This window comes from Aulostomus chinensis, chromosome 2 (assembly GCF_037954235.1).
Source record: "Aulostomus chinensis isolate RoL2024-O1b breed Wild chromosome 2, RoL_Achi_v1.0, whole genome shotgun sequence".
NCBI lineage: Eukaryota > Metazoa > Chordata > Actinopteri > Syngnathiformes > Aulostomidae > Aulostomus > Aulostomus chinensis.
Window position 1 is genome coordinate 24,758,904 of NC_141321.1, and position 23,777 is coordinate 24,782,680.

The following is a 23,777-nucleotide window of genomic DNA, read 5'->3' on the forward strand; positions in this document are numbered from 1 at the left end:
CGCAAACACATTACAAATAACCTTTTTCACACAGGTTTTGAGTTCAGTGAGTTAGCAGATAAGTCCACGAGGCTCGTGCAGGGCCGTTTCATCTGAGGTTGAATGGCAATTAAAATTGTTGCCATTGTAGAAAAAAGCCAGATCTTTACAGGTACAGCGTATAGGAGAGGGGCTTTGTCAACTTTTTTTGGGGTTGTGTGCAGAAATAGGAAAATATACCGGAACATGTTTGTGTTGTGAGAGTGTGTGTGTGAGTGTGTGTGTGTGTGTTTACCTCAGCCACTCTCTCCAGCAGTGGCTCTAACCAGTGGTCATTACATTCACAGTGGGAGTCCAAGAAGGTGAGGACTGGCGCCGTGGCAGCATCTGCACCACGAACCCTCGAACGCATCAGTCCTGAGGGAAACACTCATTTATAGAACCACATCCACAATATTTCTGCACAACAAAACGGTCAAAGCAGATGGCGCAGCATCGGGATATTTGCTCAAGATGGCAAAAACAAACAAAGTTCTCCCCTTCTAATTACCTTCTCTGCGGTCATTTCTCAGCACACGTACTTTCTCAATCTTCCCCAGAAGCGCGCCATCCTCCGCTGGAATGAACACACAAAACAGATAATATGTCATGTATGGTTTTACATACATCTCGTGTGTGTGTGTGTGTGTGTGAGCGTGTGGAGTACTCACGGTTATCACTATAGTCATCAACCAGGATGATCTCTTTAACTAAGTGAGCAGGACTCTTCTTCAAGACGCTGAAACAACAGAGACAGAGGTATGAGAAAGGAGGATGTCAGGGCCAGTTGTGACTCTCAGGCCTGCAGCTCAAAACATTTGAGATTTGTGGATAGCACACACCATTAACTCACCTGACCACAGTCCGCAGCAGAGCAGACCGGGCTTCATTGTGGAAGGTGATGACGACACTCGAAGCTGGCAGGTCAGACTTCCACTGTTTATGTCTGCAACTACACACAAAAAGAATAAAACACCAGGTTAAACATCCAGAAACAAAGTATAAGGTCTTTAAATAAATACTATTAACTAGAAAAAAAATACACGCACACACACACACGCACACACACACACACACACACATATATACATATTTGTGTGTATATATACACACAAATATATACACACATATACATATATAAAAGTGTGTGTGTGTGTCTTTTTCTTGTGCTTGGGAATTTTCTCTGAACGTTGTATCAATTTTTTTGCGTCAGCGGTCAATTTAGAGCATGGATTAACCTCGTCCCCGTTTGCATGTCTTTGGACTGTGGGAGGAAGCCGGAGTACCTGGAGAGAACCCACGCAGGCACAGGGAGAACATGGAGACTCAACACAGAAAGATCCCGCGCCAGGGCTCGAACCCAGAACCTTCTTGATGTGATGCGACAGTGCAAACCACTGCACCACCGTGCCGCCATTTAAAAAAAAAAAAAATTTAATCATTTTTTAATAATTATTTTAATTGTTAATTAATTGATTATCTTGAGTATGTCAGTATATCAGTGATGCTGGATCAGATCAGTTGTGTATGCTTGTGAAAGAACACAAATGCAACCATGGCTAAATCCCTCCAAATACGCGTTTGTCACTGAGAGTCAACTTGGACGTCCAGAACATGAAACATTCCCAGAACTCCAACATCAGTGCACAGCTGAAAGTGAGTCAGGCTGTGAGTTGCAAGCAAAGCCTACACCATTTTTGATTGACACAAACACAATAAGTAAGATTCAGTACACACTGACACCAAGATACATACACACAGGCAAACACACACACCGAGTGTAATGCTCTGCTGAAGCTGGGATTGACAGTGGGTTTCACAGACTGCAGGGCAAAATCCCCTGAGATTGTGTGTGTGTGTGTGTGTGTGTGTGTGTGTGTGTGTGTGTGTGTGTGTGTGTGCATGCGTGTGCGTGTGCATGTGTGTGTTCAACAGAGTAAAATCTTGCCTCGACTTTAAAGTAAGGAACAGGGGTGATAGGACATGGAGGAAGAGAGGAGGGGGAGAGGACAGAGCCAAGGCGAGGATGAAGAAACACTCATCTAGCAGAACATCCTGGCCACCCATGCACCCGCCTTCCATCACATCTGACCTGACTACTATCTGTCAAACGCTGAGGTAAAAGCCTTTGTATCTACAGTCTACACACACTGCTTATGAGATGAAAGTCTTTATTAGTATGTGGCAGCTATAAGTGCAACTAAGTTTGAGACTGTGCCTGCAGTCTTTCAGCTGCTCCTTAATTGCTCACACACACACTTGATGTACAGCAGTATTTGCTGTGTACACACAGTACTGAAACCATATCCTGAAGGTTCATGACAGACTGTCTTTGAATTGTCTGAAGTGAAAAGTTTGTTTGTGCCTGTTCCATTGGGAAAAAAAACAACAGCCTGGAAACAGTCAGTAAGCAGCCGCATCAATCTTCAGATGACATCTTCCTGTACATTCACAATCTTGGCAAATAAAAACTCCAAAAAACAAAACAATATCAGGTTGAATTATTTCTCTGTACAATAAGCCTCAAGTTCTTTTGATCCTGTGATGAAAAGACAAAGCAGTCCTGGCCCTGGAAAACTCCCCAAACATCTATCTTCTCCCTTCTCAGCCAGAGCTGCTTCACACTGTGTGAGATGACACACTGCTACCAAATCGATAGGAGACACATTCATGCTCTTTTAATAGGCTTATGGCTTCAGTTGTCCACATTCAACAACCCGTCAATGGGGCCAGACCTCTGCCTTTACACGTATACTCGTTGTCACGCAGTCCAAGTATCTGGAAAGACACTGACGGAAAAAAAAGGTTCTGAATAAAGTCACTATTGTATTTTGAGTGTTCGCAGCACACTCACGTCATAGTGTTTGTTTAATTGGCTGTAAATACAAGTTCAGAATCACTTACATAACAAATGAATAACAATGTAGTGGAAACTTGGATCAGCTATGAAATGACTATCAATCCTCCTGCAGAGGAGGACAAATAGGAAAGTGATCAGCGTTTACATAACAGAGGGCACGAGAGGTGTATCGACTTTTAAATCTGAAGCAATTATTTGCATTAATCAGTGGTCCTATCTGTCTTTGGAGCAAGTTGAGGTGAAGCCAGAAAAACGAGGGCGTGTTTCTCTCACTTAGGCTAAGTAGTATCACTCTGTTCTCTGTGTTTTTAGCTTCCTCGTTGGCTCATCAGCACAGAGAAATGATCACAACCTTTCAGTAGGTAATGAGCCATTTGTAAGCAGAAGAATCACAAAATTATGATTTGACAAATAAACTCAACGCATTCACATTCTATGTCTTTTAATCAATTACATGTGATGACTTATTTTTGTTTAAATTAGCGGCTTTAGGCCAAATTACAACCTGGTCTTTTCTTCTCCTCTCATCTGTTAGAAATCCTTTGAAGTTTTCAAGCTATAAACTTGCTGCTGTGTGAATACATAGCGAAGAGTTCTTGATGGGGCAGAGGCAAAGCTAAGGATAAATGGAACTGGAAAAAAAAGTAGTAAAATCAGAGATTTTCTGATACTACGTCATTTACGATTCTGATACTAGAACATATAACCTATATTTTTTTCCCTCAATACTGATGTTGTTTTTGGTTTACTGTTTATTGATTTTGTAGCTCTAGCACCTCTTTTGTGGCAAGGTAACAAAAAATTATCATCAAAATAACTGAGTTAGGTCTTTCACACCAAAACATAAACATTGTCTACCGCCTTCTGTGAATGCCACTGAACTTCCCCATCCACTGATGGCGGACACGTTCCGGTAGTCGTACGTGACCGACATCTCAGAGCCTCCCTGCTATTCACCCTGTCTGGGTGTGATAAGATTCACTCTGGCTCACATTACATAAAACATCAACAAATAAATGCAGAGAAGGAAGCCATAGAACTTTGGCTTAGCTTCTTTGACTGTCGCAGCTCTGAACTACAGCTTAACTTAACTCTAACTTGTAAGTGAGATTTTGCAAGCACCCTCTGATTAATGTTACATACCAATCAGTTCTTCGTCACTATAAAACGGTTGCTGCTGGTGGAAACACAGCACAAACTCCTATTTTGGCTTGGAAGGGTTGATTTCCTGTGGTTATTATCAGTCAGAGATAAACAGAGCTACATCGGAAATAGCACGGCGCCGCTTCAGAGCTAATAAACTACGTGATATATGTGAGTAACGTCACAGACTTCCATAACTACCAATATGAATCACACCTATTTTGCCAGTATCTGGGTTTTTCTCTCAATAGTGGATTCTGAACAATGACCAGTCGTGTTTGCAAACCCAGCCATAGCCGTCAACCTCAATGTCACGGGGGCTGAGGTATTTCTGCTTTATTCAGTGAGATGTGACATGACGACATTAAACTGGCAACTGCAGAGAGCTTTAAAACACACAATGTAAATTTACACGAGCAAGGATTAAACTGGATTAAACGGGGCTGTTTATTTTTGCGTATGACTGCATGTATCCTGCACTAGATCAGAGGGGAGTAAGTAAATCATGTCGATGAAACAATCAGGTGTACTGAGACACGGTACTCTAATAAAGGCATCAACCCTTTGATATCTTGATTTGGCTTAGTTTTGTTCCTTCATTTCAAAAAGTAGAACAATGAACGGCCATCGCCCAGAGGTTGGGTTATGAAAAGAGCAGCGAGTGAATACTGTGTTTGTGCTCTGCAGTGACTTCCTGGTGTCATCTGATAGACCACAATAGAGGGAGTTTCCAAGAGATGCTATCTATTCTCCTACCAATTAGTCAAACTGACAGGTAAAAAAGGGCTGCATGTAAACACACGATGCCAGAAATCACACATGAATCAAGGTGGAGGGCCCAGCGGTGAGACTGACAATCAGATAAACTCTAGCACGTGCGTGTGGACACGACAGGTGCTCTGTGCCATAGAGAAGATACATACTGGTCGTGTCTGGTGTCGGGCACGGCTCTGTCCATGCGAAGTTTGTCACTCTCCACCTGGTTGAACTTGTTTCTGGCGTACGGGTCCTGACCCGGTCGTACCACCGTAGCTCCAACATACAGATCCTGGTCAAAATCCTGCCAGCGCACTTTACCTGAAAACACACACGCGGATACATTACAGACTAAAACACACTGCTGTGCTATGTTGCAGCTTCTCTGATTGACTGTAACTTCCTTTCTTACACACACTGTGTGTATATTTCTGCACACAGTGATTTTAAATGTTTCTTTGTTCAGCCTGGTGTGGTTGGTTTAGCAGTAATTGGACAAACTGGTTTTCAGAAAAGTTCTAATTTGTACTGTTCATTGAATTGGTTTGAGAGGTGTTGACATTAATGGTCTGTTTCCAGGCTGTAATTTGTGGCGCCGCCCAACTGTAATGGGCTATACTTAGCATGGCTTTCAGCTCCTGAATCTGAATTTTCAAATGTTTGACGAATGAAGTGAAAGTGCTATTCAGTCCCACTGTCAGGCTTGGTTGTACTGAGGTCTTCTTACTATTTCGACAATCCAAATTCATATTTGGGTAACACATGTTCACACATAATTTTTTGTTGTTGTTTTTACATTTTTGTATCTTCTGTTTTTATTTCAAGGAAAATGCCAACTTAAAAACAAAACAAGCCTATTTGCTATCCCAGACCCTGTACTTCCCCCAAAATTTGGCGTGGTCCTTTGAGTAAATACAGCATAACCAAAATATAAAATTCACAGCTAAAAAATGATGTATGAATCTATGTGGCTGAAATGCATCTCAGTGGGATTATACATGAGTGGGACTGTCAAATGTAGACAGACTGATGCAAGAATCCTTCACTACTGACAGGATGGAAACCTCGCTACCTCAAGCTGCTGCTTGACGAGGCGGCGACATGGTTGAGAAGAAAGCTGACATGAAATTTATACTAAAAGGCAAAAAGACTGCTTTGGAAAAGTGAGAAAGCACACAATATTTATTTCATGCGGTAAATTTACTCATAAATTGCGGTTAAAAAAATATAAGTTCATAGTTTATAAATTCTTTGAGAGACAAATCAAACTTCCACACTCTCAGTGCACCTTGAATCTGTCTGTCCAGATTACATGATCACTGCACGCTAAACAAAGAAATTTGTCATGTTTAATTTCACAGTTTATCACCAACTACTGAGACACAGACATACATGGATAATAATGCAGCTAATTAGCAGGGTGCAGCTGCTATGTTAATGACTTGTGTTAAACATATGGCAGCGTGAGATTACACTATCTCTCAGTATGGATGAGTGTGTGCATGACAGGCAGAGATAGACAGACGCAGAGGGAAACGGAGCCTGAAGAGGAGGAGGAGGAGGAGGAGGAGGAGGAGAGCTGGGGTGCGTGTGTGTGTGTGTGTGTGTGCCTACACTGACAGCATGTGAATGTGTCGGGCATGCTAATTAGCTCAAGCTTGCAATGATCTGCCTGCGGTGCCTTGGAGACATGGCTGCATGTGTCAGAGTGTGTGATGTCCTTGCTGATATCAATGCTCAGTGGCAGTGAGTAATTATCATAGCAAAATTAATGTTTCAACTTCTCATTTTGCCAGTTTTTAGCTGGGACTTCCAAGATGGACATCTTCATTAAAGACTCTTTCAATCCACCTGCTCTCTTTGAATGCCCAAACGAAGCACATTAACTGTGCACTTCCGCGGTAGGAATTCACATTCGTGTAACTCTGTTCCAAGTCTCTCCGAGACCACTTTATCAGCTACACCTATCAAGTCTCAGCTGGTGTTTGGCTGCTTTAGACCCCTGCAGCGTATCAAGTGGTCAGCTGGAGGTCTATTATGTTGCTCTGAACAATCTTCCCTCCTCTCCTGCGGTCTCTTGGTCACTGAGCCATTTCCACCCACAGTTGCTGACTGGTTTTTGTTTGCATCATTTGCTGGAAATCCCTTGACCTGGTTGTGCTTCCATGTGACGGTAACAGTCTGGAGGGACTCTTGTTCAGTAGCATTCCCTCAGTTGGCTCTGAACCATAAACCCTCTGCCAAGCTGGTGTGAACACACACGCCTGGTTTGATTCACTCCCTGAAAATTCACTTCAATTCAAACAACTTCTTTTTTCCTTTTCGCAGGCTGTACACGAGAAACAAAACCGAAACCTACACAGCATGCAGACAGCACGCTCAAAGGGAGAGCTTCAAAACTTTGACGGAATTCAAATCATATTCACAATTATTTATTTGTTAACTCTCAGCTGATACTTTTAGTCCATAAATAAAGTTTAACCAAACTAACTGTCATCTATTTGTTTATCATTTAGCCAAAAAATGGCAACATCATTGATTTGGTTGCTGAATCAGCATGATGGAATGTTTTATTAACTGAATCCAGTGAGCTGCCAGTAATGTGGAAGCAATTCATTTCTCACAGTAACTGTGGGCAAACTGATGTACTGTTAACACACACGCTGTTGAACGCCTCACATGACATCAACTTGCTGTGCAGCATACGGAGGGTAAACCGCCACATTGACCAATAACTAACTTGTACTTTTACTCAAGATGACCGTCTTCCTTCGTGCGTCAGCTCAAAATGTGTGTATAATTGTGAAATGCTACAATAAACATCACTTTTCCCCACATAAATGTGACAGGGAAATTCAAAAAGACATAATGACAAGGATTTTCCTAAAATATAAAGTCTAGACAGACTCAGAATCCCTCATGAACCAGTGGGAGAGTGTGGCAGTGTGAGCATTTGCAGAGACTCCACTCTCTGGCTGTATTTTCTCATTTTGTTGTGTTTGGGATGTCTCTGGGTGTCAGCCCTTGAGTGGTGGGTGTGTAGCCTCCAGCCAATAACAGCCAGACCAGGTGTCTCGGGGGAAGACAGTGGGCAGCAGCAGCAGAGGGGAATGGAATGGCCTGAATACAGTCCATGCACTTATTTCCCACTCTCTCCCATTTTGTTTCATTTTCCTCTCTCCCAGTTTTTGACTACCATTTTATATTTGAGAAAAACTGAGAAGGGGAGGGGTGGCATGGCCTGGAGGTAGCAAGGCCGTCTAGCAACTGAAAGTTTGCTGGTTTGATCCTCACAAATGATCCCCAGTGACCATGTCAAAAGTACCCTTGAGTAAGATACTGAACCCCTCATTGCTCCTGATGGCCCTGTGACGGATTGACGACCCGTCCAGGGTGACTCCCGCTGGGATAGGCTCCAGGCCTCCCAACTCCCCGACCCTTAACTGATAAGCAGTTTAGAAAATGGATAGATGTATGGATGGATGGATGGATGGATGGATGGATGGATCTGTGTAAAGGGTGGAGGAGCCCTAGAATCTTTAATTGGCTTTCACCTGTGAGCACTGAAGAAGCGGTTGGTGAGACGGAGGGTGACACACCAGGGAGGAGGAGCTACATTTGAAAAGTCCTTCTCACTCTACCCTTAAAAGAGTCTCGCATACACAAAGATCAATGGTTAAAAAAAAAATTTAGGTTTTTTCTTCGGTGGAGAGGAGGGAACTTATATTTCAACAAAGCAGCACCTCTTAACTTTTTCAAGAAGGAAAAATTAACAGAGAGCGCATACTTCAGATAGACACTTAAATTCAACAAAGCGTTCACACACTTCTGACGAGCTGAGTGCTTCCTCCATCACTCTTTTTGCTTTTAATATCCTTTTATGAAATTATCATCCATCTTTTTATCACTTACTCACTAACCTTCCCTTTTCTCTCTGATCCCCCCCCCCGTGTGTGTGTGTGTGTGTGTGTGTGTGTGTGCGTGCTTGTATTTGAGGTAATACTGTGATACACTGCCATCGTTAAACGTAAAGTCACCCTGAAGTTGAAATGGTCCAACTTCAACATTCAAATTGCAATCCATTACCACTGCTGGATCAGATAAGAGAGTGTGTGTTCAGCTTTCGCAGGTCACGGGCTTGTGAAGGAGGGGTGGCTGCTTTGAGCGAGGCAGACGACGGGAGCTGAATGAGAAATGACTTCTCAGACAGGCTGTGAGTTTTCTACTTCTGCCGTTGGACTCAAACTGTTTCTGAGAGAGTGGGCGGGGACGTAGAGTAGGGTTAGGAGGCAGATTAGAATGGATTTTCAAGTATCGTATTGCTGTCTCTGGTTGTTTAAAGCAGTAATTTTTTGAGCCACAAACCCCAGCGTGTCCTCCTGGCTCTGAGGCGTCAGTGACATCAACCCTGTTACTCCGAGGGACACGAGGTCACTGTGACCTTGACACCAAAATATGAATCACTTATCCTTTTGTTACATATTTGTGAAAAATATGTGCTGCTGGGAATAGAGGGTCCTTACAAAGGATTTATTGTTTAGTGTTCTATTTCCTTCCGTCTCCATTTCCAGCACCGAGTTGAAATATATTGAAGCAATCAATAAGGAAATTGTGTATGTGAAACAGGAATGTGGTACTGACAAGCTTTAAAGTCACGATAACACAAAAGAGGAGAGTATTCATACGAACTCTCAACAAGGCTTTTCCAATGCAGTTGTGGTGCATTATGGGTAGTAAAGTTTCCTACCAGGCGGCAGAGTCTCCATGCTGTTGGCCTTATCGTCAGGGTTGTGAGCTTTGTTTCTATTGGATGAGTCGCTGGAGCCCCAATCATCCTGGAAGACATGCAACACAAACACACACATATTAGTACAGGCACTCAGAGTCAAACCTGAGAGCCAAACAGGAGTCATCGTATCGTGCGGACAATGTCAGAAACAGAAAAGTGCAGCTGTGGCAGACTTCCCATCCAAGACACACGAAGACACTGTGCTGAAACTTGAAATATTTCTCCAGGAGATGTTGGATTATTAAACAGCACGCATGGTTGACTCATCCAGCCTGACCTGCCTTTACATCCTTATCCAAACTCAACAAACAAAACTTGATTTTATAAACTATATCCATCAAACCCATAACTGAAAAGATCCCCTCTAAACAGGCCTTCAAATATATAAAATAATCAGTTTTACAGCACCAGAGCGCTTCCCTATGACGCAGGTTATCCAGACATAAATGGAGCCAGGCCTTTCATTTACTCATTCAGCTGACTCAAACTTTCTCAGTTCATCAGATCAGTCATCAATACATCCTACTAACTTCATCAGTGATCGGTCCTCAACATTTACACACATGGACAAAGAGATGGCGAGTCGTCCTTGCCCCCGTCCATCTAGGTTACCATTAAAACCCACTGGATCAATATCAGGGCCGGCTCGGCTTTTAGTGCTTTTCAGATCATAAAGTGCAACTCTCTTATTTACTCTGTGGTTCTCTCTCATCCTCGGCTCCTGTGAAATTACAGTATCGCTCTGTTTTTTTTTTTTACTTTTTAAGTAGCTTAAGTTCAACTTACTACAATGTACTGCAGCAAAGTGATCAAACAGTATTTGACAGCTAATTTCTATACCTTTAACACCAAATACATGTGATTTGTCGATTTAAGTTTTCGTGTTTTTCCATGGACAAACTAAATAACTTCTGTTGTTTTCTGTGCTTGTCGCCCATCATTTCTCTGTATGCCAGCCGCTCCATTCATCTGCTGTGGACACTGAGCCAATCTGTGACTAAAATAACACTCTCCTGTCCAATATCCACATCCACCAAGAAAATCAATTTCTCTAAGTGTTCATGACAGCTCAATATGTGCACAGTTGGATGGTAATGCAGGATGAAAACTAAAAAACTGACTGTATTTCCATTGACAAAATGCAGCTCAACGGGATCTTATGAAAAACAGGACACACTTTCTGCTGAGATACAGTTCCACATTGGCTTCGGACTTTTGCTTCAGTGAGCTGTCGTAATGTTTAACTAGAGTTGACTCTTCAGACTGGGAAGCAACCTGTCCGTGACCAAGTATCACAGAGGGACATGGGTAGAGAACTTGTTCCATTTGAGAACCCGTTCCAAATGTTCTGATCCACGTTTGACAATGTTTTAATCGATTTCTGACTGTTGCGCATTGCCAAAACAAACAAACAAACTAACCCAAACCTCTAATTTATACATCTATGCTGTGGGAAACTCAAAACTTTGAGGAGACATGAAGAAGCTTTGTTTCACCATGAAAGATGACAACAACTCTGCTTATAATGACTTTACAATCAAGGAAGTGTCGAAAAACCTGCAATATGCTGTTTGGAACATGGGCTTCAGTTCCAGGGGTGATGCTGTCTCTCTACCTGAGCGCCAGTGGGAATCTGTTTCAAGGGGAAATAATATCCTATGATACAATAACACTAGCACAAGGGTCAGATTTTTTTTCTCTCCCAAAGAGCAAATACATGAACATTAATGCTGTACAAATATTCTCTCATTTCATCTATTTTGAGCTGCTTCCAAATCAAACCGTTAAACAGGAGAGAGTTTGCACACCTGAATCACTAATCTCCACCCACAGTGACTCAGAAAATTAAAACAGCTGCAACGATGCCAAAAACCTGCATTGTCCTACTTTTTCTCCTTCCAAACACAGGAAATTGATCAGTAATCAATAAGAGAAATTCATACAAAATGAACGCCGACACTGGTATCAGTATATTCCTATCAACTCCCTTTCTCACTCCCTTCAAGTGCCATGCAGCCACATCCGATGACGTACACCTGCTGACAGACAGGTGCTTGAGGGCCTGAGACGTCAACTAAACTAATGTGGAAAAAAACAGAAATATTTGTCATGTTAAACTGATCTGCCCCAAAGCATCACGGGTTCTTCCTTGATCCCTGCTGCAAAGCTGTGACCCCAAAAGCCTGACAGCCATAAATTACTGAAGTCAGCCAAGCACCTTTCCTCCTCCTATCACGTTGATTCCATCTTTCGTCATGTCATTTCTGGGTCTAATCCAACCTTCTACTCCGCAAGAGGTGTCAGCTGCCTCTTCACACGCCTCACAGTCCACAGCTCAGTATAGTAGCAGTGACATCTAGTAACTGTTGTGAAAACTCTGCTTCCCAGGAGAAAACACCTCCCCCAAGCATCTGGACATGTACGCGCAGCTTCCAAAAGCACTCTACTAGCACAAGCATTCTGTCCTCGCAAAGCACTGACTGGCAAAGATTATCTGCCTCATCATCTACTGTAATGTCTGTGCAACAAACGCAACAGACTCGTTTCAGCCACAGCTGCTAGCAGTTACTCCGGTTACAATGTAGTACAAATGACCGTCTGAGTTTACACAAAAGTCACAATATCATCATACTAGTCCTCGTCGAAAAATAATGGTATCTATCTCCACAGCTGGGTTTGATCATACCAGTTCTTTAAGCCTGTTGAATGTTTGAGCACCTGCTTCTTAATTCAATAATTTAATAGAAAGTCAATTTAAAAAATAGATCAGTGGAGCTTAACTTAAAACAATACAAGGATAATCGGTTTATGCAAATGTTGTTGGCAGCTTTTGAATATCAATCAGTACTTTGAACAGTGAATATTAAAAATTTCAGTGACGCTCTTTGCTTCCATTGAAAATGTAGCAAGGTGTTAAATCTATTTTCAACCTGTTGAAAAAGGCACAATTCATATCCCTTTATATATTTGCACAGCCTCGAGAAACTTGCGGAGAGACAGTTTTGGGGATAATCGTTTTGCTACTGTGCTTGTGAAAACCAAATGTTTATTTTATGGATGCAGGATCAACTTTGTTTAAATATAAATGCAGAACAGACAATAGAGGGAGCAAGAACAAGGCGAGGGAAAGGTGAATGAGAGGAAGCAAAACTGAGACGGCACAAAGAGAAAGACAAACAATGCGGAGAAAAAAAAGAAGAGAAAAGCTGCCAGAATCCTGACTCATCCTCCCTGAGCTTCATGGGACTTGCAGTCCATCAGGTCACTCATTGACAGAAGGCATTAGGAGAAGATGGGACCCATGGAGGGCTGTAAAGGCCAGTGACCCTGATTGAACAAGAAATGGCTGCTGTGAATAAGATTTATCAGTGATGGAAACATGACTTACAGGGTTAAGGAGAGAGCAATGTTGGAGAACTATCGTTATCATTCACCCATTCAACAGCTTTTACAACCTCTCAGTGCAAATGGCCTGTAACCTTCCACCTCTCCTTGAAATACAAACATGAATTGAAATGTGCAAATACAAAAGACATTAAACACACACCTCAAAGCGCCGGCTCAAACTACAGATAGTAGAGGTTTAGTTTTCAGAGAGACTGTAAATCAGTCCAGTGAACTTATTTCTTGTGTGCTTCGGCAGCTTAATCAAATCAAGAATCAAAAATAACAACCGTGCTATAGGATTTCCAGTCGAAACCCAGAAATGTGGGTTGGAATGGAATTTGTGTGACACTGGTGGCAGCAGGTTTGGAGGCCGTTGACGGTTGTCGGTGTGTAAGCTCTGCAGAGACTATCGGAGTGCTGCTGATCTTCTCACCGTGGCCCGCACCTGCTGGAGCCACAGCTAGCTAGCTGTTAGCGACTCTGTCAGTGCCCTTTGGATTTTAACAAGACAGAATAAAAAGCAGACCTCGCAGGATTTTCAACTACCAAGGCAATAACAAAAGGAACACGTGAGAGTGACAGGTAGTGGCTCAGTCGATTCTACTGTCAATCTCCGCTGGCAAAGACACTGAAGACTGGACATACACAGGTATTACTCAGTATCGATTTGGATTTTTCTTGGATGCGTGCCTCTGCCAGTAAACTGTGCACATGGTCAGTGCCTCTCCTGCTGGTCCAGCGCAAGCTCATGTGCTGCAGCACCGTGAAGATTTGGCTCATGTCTCAAAGGGAGATGGGACTTTTCAAAACAGTACACATGATATTTCTTGTAGTTTACGCTACCATGCTTCTGTATGTAGCCTCACTCTTTTTAGTTTGCCAAGAATGGAAAAATTCTTGTAAAATGATCCAGTGGCTCAATACCCCCCCCCCCGCCACACACACACACACACGCGCACACACACACACACCTCAGAAGAAGGTGAATGACAGCAGCAGCAGCAGCAGAGGGAATGACAGCATGAGGAAAGACAGACACTGACTGATGTCTTTGGTTTTCTTTTTTTTTTTTAGACTTCACTCGGTATTTGAATGTTAGAAATATTATTCATCTTACTGACATTTTAGATTTGAGAGAGTATTGAGTGGATATAGCGACTTTACTGCTGCTGCTGCTGCTGCTGGCGCTTGAGAAACATTTTGTGATATTTAAGAAATATATTTTCTAATACTGCCTTTGATTTATTCTCATTTGATTATTGAATAAAACAAGCAGGTTATGTTCATTACATTTTCACGACTAAAGAAAGAACCAGTAAGAACATTGATTAGTCTCCTCTAGAGCCGATTAGTGACCTGACCCTGATTAAGCAGGATGAGCCAATCAAATCCCTTTGCTTCAAGTCTTGTTAGACTAATATAGATGAGATTCTTTTTCTAATAAATGGAAATGACTAAATTGTGCACACTTCCTTACTTCAGAACACACACAGCTCATTCAGTAGAGTCATCAGTACTTGGCTCTTTTGCCACAGTGGGATGAAGGCTTGTTAGGGATTGACAAAAAAAAAAACTCACAGTTGTGGGCTTTTTGTGTTATACTGCTACACAATGTGGCAGAAAATGAAAAAGGGCCAGTGAGAAAATGAAATCTGACAGGTCGTGAGTAACAGTCCCCCCAAGTGACAAGTACATATGGCACGTCAAAACACCTGAACCTCAACCAACAATAAACACACACTGATGCTGTCAGGATGAATTTCTATATTTAAACAAACAGACAGATGTCAAATGAGTGGAACACATTCAAGCTTGAATCTGCCTGTTGCACACAACAAAAAACAGCAGTTTGTTTCACAGCTGGTCCGACTGAGGACATCTCACGCTCCCAATCAGCTCTTCCCTTCTGCTCCAAGCCAAGATATCCAATTTCCGTTTAGTAAAAGGCAAACCACACCAGACCAGATCCCACCAAACACAGAGGAAATACACACCCATTTGCCAATTAATTAGGATCAACTAGGGGATATGCAATGTTTTATAACAACCCTTTAGTAAATGCTCTCTTCACAAGGGTTAAAATGTCCTTTACTGGCTCTGATTGACCAGTTTTAGTGGGCCTTTTCAATTCTAACCCTGTACTGGGTCTATGTGTGCCAAAGATTTCGTCATTATTTATTCATAATTGGGTTAACATATTATTCACTAAAAACTTCCCGCTGTAATATATTGGACCTTAGGTGTAGCTAATCATAGTGAATGTGTTTATGTGGGCATGGCCATTGTATGGGAACCTGTTAATACAACTGTTTCAAACAAATAAATTAAGAATTAAACCTGCCAGGACCTGCCAGGACCTGCCAGGACGCATCTTCACTAGAAGCTTGAACCACAACAACTGGCTCTTTTCTTCACACATAACGTCTCCTAACAATCTCACACCCCATCGTCCCCTGACTCGAGAGCAAGACCCCGAGATACTTGCACTCCCTCACTCAGGGGAAGACTCCCTACTTGAACTGGTCAATCCATTAGAGTCCTGCTGAGAACCATGACCTCAGACGTAGAGGTGTGGATCCTCATCCCACCCGCTTCACGCAGTCAGAGTTGAAGATCACCGACCCATGATGCCGTCAAGGCCAAATTATCTGCAGAGAGCAGCAATGCAATCCTTAGTCCACCAAACCACAAACCCCACCCCGCCCCAATCTCTCCATTTTAAATCAACTCAGATTAAAATCATAGTATATTTTTAGGGAGTAATGACCATTTCTAATAAACGTTTTCTCCTTTGCTGGGCACAGAAGAGCTCTCACACCTGCTGCTCCGATAATGGGATGGACTTAAAAAAAAAAACAACAGCTCAAGATGAGAGCGTGTATGTGTGTTGTGTGTTGGTCTGGTTGGCTTTGTGCGCTTATCTGCAGAATGCCTCTGAGTGAATGTGAGTGTGCCCTTTATCTTGTTCTAGCCTCTAATAGTCAGAATATAATCCACGGTAATCTGATTACATCTTCTGATAGATTAACTCACATAGGAGCCAAGAGTCCACCAACACACACACACACACACACACACACACACACACACACACACACACACACACACACACAGCCTAGGATAAATGCAGTAAGTTCACACTCATTCAGCAGCAGCATGTGAAGCTGCACGTTACGTGGAGCATATTTTTATTTTTACAGCAATCATTTCTAACTCAAGCCAAACTTGGTTTTGATTTCACAGAGTAAATCCAGATTAAACCATGTCTCCGATATAAGAGCTGCAGCCAATGATCTGATTTGCTCTGCAGGCTTAAATCATCCTAAATTCACTGAGAGATAACAGTTCAGTACATCAGGCATTAAGAGCAGCAGGAGAGGAAGTCGTGAAACACACTAATGGACAGCAGCACACAAAGATGACACAATTACTGAGAAGCCTGATGAAATAACCAGTTATTTCTCTGTTATATCCTGTCCTGGTTGCACGCCAAGAGTCAGCTGAAATTACCTTGAAAACAAGGTTGTTTCCCGACTGAGAAGAGTCCCAATTTAGTCAAATATATTTATCCGCTGTATTAATATACTTTGCTTTGACGATACCAACTAGGAACAAAACAGCATATTGTGCACCTTAACACAAACACACACGTTGATACAAAAGTGCATGATGATTTTCCAGTCACATGTTGCTTAGCATCCCAGCAGCCAGAACCATCCCTGACTGACTGACCATTCTTCTCGTTTAGGTTCAAGTCCCAGTGACAACCAGCATCTCTGCTGCTGAAGTGTCTTTTAGCAAGACACTGAATCCTGCCCTGCTGCAGGCCTGCGCTGGCAGACTGGATCTCTAAGCTCCCAGAGGAGAAGAGAAGTGATGCACTTCCTCAAGGGTTCACATGAATAGCTCATCCTAGTCTTGGCTTGACGGACTCAACTCCCCCTGTCAAGGTCCCTCACAGGCAGCAGAAGAGCAAACTCTCTCATGTAAGCAGCTGCTGAGCTTTGTAGTTCACCGAGTTTATGAATGTGTAAATGTTGATGAGAGTCACATGACCCAGTGCAGTAACATTATTTTCACCTCCAATTCCATTTCAGAGCTCGATACGCCTGCACCTTGGACAGCTGCATCTTGATGGGCAGATACAACAAGTTTCAGACACGGTTTGTTGAAGCTTGTTGCTTGTTTGTGTATTACAAACATTTTGAAACTAAAAGCTTCTTTCCTTTTCTTTTTCCTTTGAGAGTTTCATCTGTCTTGTGAAGTTTATAACAAGAGTTTTTAATTTCGTGGTTTGGATTCCACACAATAGTTACTGCAGGGATGGCACACATGGAAATATTTACAATGACTGAAAGCAGCCTCTCTAACCTGTAAATACTTAAAGAAACAAGAAATCACCCACAAAGACACACGAATATATGAAAGATTTTAAATGAAGTTATGCTGCTGTTCCTCTGGAATAAATCTCAAACAAGAGTCTCACTGATTGGAGTGAAACACTTATTACCTCCATCAAGGACAGTATGTTTTCAGTGTCGTTTGTTGTTAGCAGGATTACAAAAACCACTGAGGCGGATTTTTTACCAAACTTGGTGGAGGAGCGCAGCATGGGCCAAGGACGAAGCCAGTTCATTCAGGGCAGTTTTGTTTTGTTTTTTATACCAGATTTGGCTGAGGTTGCCTGGAACGAGGTATGCACTCTCCAGCCAGTCTCTAGGTGTTAATAAAGGCTTTTTTTGTTTATGCAATCTAGGAAAACTTTGGCTGGGGGGGGGGGGGGGGGGGGGGGGGCTAAATGGATGTCAATAAGCAGTAGCAGCAGCAGCAGGAGCAGCAGCAGAACATCCTCCGTAGCCTGGTGAGATCATCCATATGTGGAGCTCCAAAGCTGTGCTCCTCAGGGCTGGGATGCCGCCTATCCAAAACCACTTTGAGAAATTAGAAAGAGAACGAACCAATCACAAATGCATTCTAAACTGCTCTTCCGCTGCCCAACAGCAATGTAGCTCCCGATTGGTTGCAGCATTGATTACTTGACAATAGCGTCTCTTTAGAGCAACAGTTGTAAGATTAAAATCAGTAGAATGAGCACAACTGCAAGTGCACATATTAGAGAAATAAACTAAATAATATGGAACAAGAAGAGGAGTATGCACGAACAGAGTTTCTCAGAAGAAAAGATATTTTTGCTGTTCTTCTTCATGGATTTGGTGTTTGATGGCCTCACGCATTTAGGAAAGCTGATTGACTGAAGTAACTTGTCGATCAAAAATCAGTGTGACAGCTATAGATTCAGCGAGAACTCACACGATCACAGTGTGACCCTACTAATATCCGTGATCCAGGCTCCCTGTGGTCACGCCATCCACTCCGGCTCACACAGAAAGATGTTTATCCAGGAAACACAAGAATCTAGAGCAAGCAATGTGTTCCCAGGCCACACAGGCGCAGCATCTTCTGGCAGTTACACAACAAGTGAGGACGAAAGGAGCGAAGGAAGAGAGATTTACGATTTTGAAATTGTGGGTCAAACCAATGTTCAAATTAAAAACAGAGCCAACAGCTGATATCCAGGTTTTGTTTTTTGTTTTTTAAGTTGATATTTATGTGACATTTTCACTCATATCCCCCCCCCCCCCCCCCAAAAAAAATTGCAAGGAAAGTTCAAGTCTCTTTCTGGTTTAAAGTTTCTAAGCCCTTCATCACACTCTTTCAGCGAGCTATGGTTCAATCACACAGTTCATCCGCAACTGCAGTGGTGGAGACAGGCAGACGGGAGCCAACGAGTTGAGTATCAGCCGATACTGATCCATCACTTAGAGGTCGACCAGCGGACTTGGAGCGAAGCCGCGGTAGACCAGATTAATCAAATTAGCAATAACGATTCACGAGTACAAACAACAAGCAAATAATAAACCACCTTTTTAACAAGTATGAACATGAAGAAAAAGGTCACAATCCCACCTTCTCTATCCACTGCTCCCAGCATGTTTCACAGCACCACCGCCTGAATGAATTGTTACATGCTATAAACATGCTAAGCTGTCTGCCCGGCAGGTCAGGAAGTGCTCATTGAAGTTGGGATCCTATGCCACCAGTAGGGGAACATCTTTCAGTTTCCCACAGTACAATAACAGACTTGTCAAGCAACAGTTACTAGGCTGCCCATTGTTTTGATTACATACTTGCAGATTTCTGAAAAAAAGTTGATTTTTTTAAAAATTAAAACGGAATAACAACCAAAAAAAGGGCAGTTGGGGGAAATGTCTGGAAACAGCACACCGAGAAGCAGCCTCAACTTCACTCAGAATTCAAACATCCCAGAGCAAACTGTGACAAGTCACACCGAGGTGTGTGTGTGTGTGTGTGTGTGTGTGTGTGCGTGCGAGAGAGAGAGAAAGAGAGAGAGCAATAAAGACAGAGAGACCATTCCTAATGCAGCACCATGTAATTTCTGACTTTGTGGTTAAAATGAGAGTTCAGGTGTGAATTGATGTTAGGTTCAGGTTAGGATCAGGCTTCAATCGGTTAGGGTTGGGATTAGGATTAGGATTAGACTGAGGCTGTCCACATGAATAGAAGTTAATGGAATGTCCTAATAAGGATAGCTGTGCAAACCTGTGAGTGTGTGCTTGTGTGTGTGTGTGTGTGTGTGTGTGTGCGTGTGTAAGTGTGAGCAAAAGAGACCCTGGGGCTCAGTGGCGCAATTGTGTGTGCTGGCTTCCTTCCCAAAAACCCATCTGCACCTTACAAACAGGGAGGGAGAGAGGGAGAGAGGGGGGAGAGGGAGAAAGAAAGAAAGACAGAAAATGTTCAATCCCAAATGAAGATCAATAATCAGGTTCACACCACTCTGTCAACAAAATGGCCAAATCACTCAGGGAAGGTTAAGTCTCACTTGCCAAAGTGACTTTGCCCCCAGACTGGGAAGACAAGCCTGTAACTTTCACCGTTTTGTATTTGAGTATGATTCCTAGAAAGAGCAGAAACTATTTCTGTACTCAGAAAATGACCACAGAGTGGAATAACTTCCCCAGAGGTTTAAGCACTGGAGCTCTTTGGTGCTGGAATTCTCTGAAATCACTGCATCAACTGGCTGAACATGTCCAATCTGGGGTAACTCGAGGGAGCAGAGCAGCCCCAGACTATTGCTAGTGAGAAAGTGGTTCATTTCTTGGAAAATTTGAAAACAAAATCTGAATTGGCCGGGAATAATGCAATCATCACTAAAACACAAAGTTATGTTTAGTTTAAATTTGACTCAAACACAGTTATGTGAAGGTCAGACGCTCTGGACTACAACCCTCGGTTCATCTGCTTCTCTCCTTGCCCATGACGGCCCCATAAAAGGAGATCTGGTTCAAGGCTGAGGTGTCTGTTACATCTACTATTGTATCACTGAAACAATCCATTGAGTGCACGCTCACACACGCACACACGCACACACACACACACACACACACACACACACACACACACACACACACACTTCAGCTCACTGCGGAGACTCAGACAAAACCCTCTATGTTTCTGGGAGAAAACATGAAACAGCATCAAAAGCGTATAGAAGAAATGCAACAAAAGGAAAGCAGGGTAATAGTTGATTCCCAGCTGTTGACACAAACAGTAATTATGCTCACATTTAATAGTCAAGGAAATTTCAATCAGACTTCAGAAATGTTGCAAGAAAAGGAATGTATGGCAGAAGATGAATGTGTACCCTTGACCAGCTGAACCATCTACCAGTGAAAAATCAGATCTTCAGGAATAAGTGTCCGCTGTTCTTCTGTGCCAGCAAGTATCGGCCATTTTGCATGCTGCCCAAGAGCAAAAAAAAAAAAAAAAAAAAGTTGTGCACATCCAAAAAAACCTTGGTAATCAAAACAACGGGGGTCAGTCTCGGAAGTTAGACAAAGCTTCATTTTTTTTTTTATAGAAAAACATTTCAATCTTCCATTCTGCCCGTTTAAACCTTAAAATAAACCCAAAAAATAACACGAGAGCGTAAAATCTTCTGCTTTGTGACTTTTTTTTCTCTCCGAATGGTAAATCAACCTTTCAATATGCTGACAGAAACACAGCTAGAGGAGACAAACAGCTTCTTCACAAGTCATCGCTTCTAAAGATGGAAAACTATCCAAACAAGGGCTGCAGGGACGGAACTGCGGTCATTTTGACTGGTAGTGTTATTGCAATGTGCTTTGCGAAATTAGAGGGAGAGACAATTTTTACAAGATTTTTTTTAATCAATATCATTAGAAAAAAAAACCCATTCAAATGATAATGGCGTGATTTTTGTCAGGATCTGTATTCATAATAATGTGTTGTTTGTAGGGCACGATGTGGGGGAAGGACATCGCTGCAGCACAACAATACTTTCTCTACAATGGTATTTTGACTCACAATTAGCCTCCCACAAATATTGCTCTGTTCCGGGACTTAAAATTTTTGAGGAGCCGTAATGGAACAAGAGTAGAGAAATCTGTGGAGGAGAAAAACCAGGCGACACCTCTTTTGTGTTCCTCCACACTGTAAAGACGATTCTCAAGGTCCTCAGGAGACTCTGAAAGCCAAATGTTTCATTTCAATTCCTGAAAAGTTTTAGAAATGTTTCATTTTCTTGTGGCAGTAATGGCTGTTTTAGACTCTAAGGATACTTATTCCCTGGTGGTAGACAGCAGGAGTTTCAGACTTAATTTGAACAAATGACTCTTGATAATGGGCAAATTCAGCTTCGGTCCTCGGGGGGGGGGGGGGATGCGGAAGGTGCTGCAGGAGAGAACGAAAGAGGGAATGCAAAACAAAACAGGGAAAGAAGGAGGAAGGAGGAAAAAGTCGGCAGGAGATGGAGTGAAGAGCTGAATCATCTGAGTGTGTCAGCAGAGGGAAAAAGTAGGTCAGGGTGGGTGGATGCAGAGGGTGGGGATGTTAAAATCCCAAATTCAGTCGCACAAACTCTTTCATCAACCACTTGCTTCCTCTCTTTTCTTTCCCTACAACCCCCCTCTTCCCCCAGGCTGTCTTTTGATGCCCTCCGCCCTCCTCCTTCTCCCTCCTCCTCCTCCTCCTCCTCCTCGGACCGTCCCCCCCTTGCCTCAGTGGTGGTCTGTGATTACATTGACTTGAAAAGTGTGATCTGCATGTTGAGAAGCGCTTTCATTACAATGTGTGTTAGATAAAAATAATGGTTAATACTGCACTGAAAACAGGAAAAGCTTCAGGAGGAGCAGTTGGACCCTCAAACAAGGGTGAGGTCATGAGGGTTACAGCCACTGAAATCAGAAGACGGCATGTTTCCTCCTGTAGGAGTGTGGAGACACTTGGGTTGGAACAGCGAGATGCTGAGAGTCTATAAATATTTCCTTTCCCATACAAGGAGAAAAGTTTCCTTAAAGCCAGCAGGGAAAGGTGTGTTCTCCTGAGTGTGTAGTATGTATAGATGTTGTGGTGTGTGTGTGTTTGTGTGTGAATGTGTTTAGGCTGAACCACAGCCAATAGTTTCTGCAAGTTTCCTCCTACTGACTATAATGTTGTGTGTGTGTGTGTGTGTGTGTGTGTGTGTGTATGCTGCAAAAAGCATTACGTTTAGTCAGACTAGACAGAAATATGTTGCTCTTTGTTAACCCTATTCCCTCTTATACATCTGCTGTTACTAATTCAAGCACATGTGCACAAGCCTGGTGGCTGCTCCCACTCTCATGTATGAATGGATGGAGACAAACTTCTGTTTGGACATGAACCAGACTGGCTCTGCCCGCCGCCTGGCATCAGCAACGTCCTCTTAGAAAGCCAAAATAACCCGACACTTATGACTGTTATCCATGATCTACTGCTTTTCTTCTACCATTACTTCATGTGCATGTTAATGTGACATCGACTGACCTAATTCTGGCTCTGCAGACTTTCTTCAAAAGTCCCATCCATTTTCCCTTAACATCCATCCATCCATCATCATCTTCCGCTTATTCCTTATTAGTAAGGGTTGCGGGGGGGCTGGAGCCTATCCCAGCATCTACGGGCGAGAGGCGGGGTTCACCCTGGACAGGTCTCCAGTCCATCGCAGGGCCAACACATAGAGACAGACAACCATTCACTCTCACATTCATACCTACAGTCAATTTAGAGAATTCAATCAGCCTCGTCCCCAAATTGCATGTCTTTGGACTGTGGGAGGAAGCTGGAGTACCCAGAGAGAACCCACACAGGAACAGGGAGAACATGCAAACTCCACACAGAAAGATCCCGCGCCCGAGCCGGGACTCAAACCCGGACCCTCCTTGCTGTGAGGCCACAGTGCTGACCACTGCACAACAGTGCAGCCCTTCCCTTAACATCAGTAACTTTATTTTGTAATGTCTCTTAATACATCCAGAGGCGAGAACTCTACCAGCTGAATCATCAAATGTCTGATCTGTGTGGAAGCAGCAGATCACGGCTCACGTCTTTGGTTTCTCCGCATCACAACACAAACTGCTACGCAGCTGCAGGCAAGCGGAAGCAAACACGTTTGGAGCAAACTGGCACTACATTCAGTATAAAAGTTGATTGATTCATTGGCTACATCACTTCCTTTTGTTCCCAAATGCAACCGTTAAGTATTCTGTATTTTGAAACTCTGACTTACACAACTAACTACCGTTGTCTCCGTAGCAACAGTCTGCGTCTGTTGTTCTAGGGGGGCTTGCCATCCTAGACGAAAGGACAAAACATCACTCGTTAGAAACTTTGTCGGGCCATTAAAACTGGTGGAGACAACATGAAATTGAATGATTACTCAGCAGAGTCTTGTGTCTCTATGTCGTCGTCCCCACTGACCAACTA

At 42.9% G+C, this 23,777-nt stretch overlaps 1 protein-coding gene across 3 annotated transcripts in view; it reads right to left on the reverse strand.

The window, feature by feature from the left end:
• Positions 1-23,777, reverse strand: part of galnt2 (UDP-N-acetyl-alpha-D-galactosamine:polypeptide N-acetylgalactosaminyltransferase 2) — a 53,984-nt gene that overhangs the window by 16,013 nt on the left and 14,194 nt on the right. For all 3 annotated transcript variants that reach the window (XM_086187020.1, XM_086187011.1, XM_086187027.1), the window contains exons 2-7: positions 9,525-9,612; positions 4,945-5,098; positions 872-970; positions 690-757; positions 530-595; positions 275-396 (exon numbers count right to left, since the gene is read on the reverse strand). In XM_086187020.1, the coding sequence (XP_086043146.1) occupies positions 275-396; positions 530-595; positions 690-757; positions 872-970; positions 4,945-5,098; positions 9,525-9,612 (597 nt within the window). The remainder of the gene's footprint in view (positions 1-274; positions 397-529; positions 596-689; positions 758-871; positions 971-4,944; positions 5,099-9,524; positions 9,613-23,777) is intronic.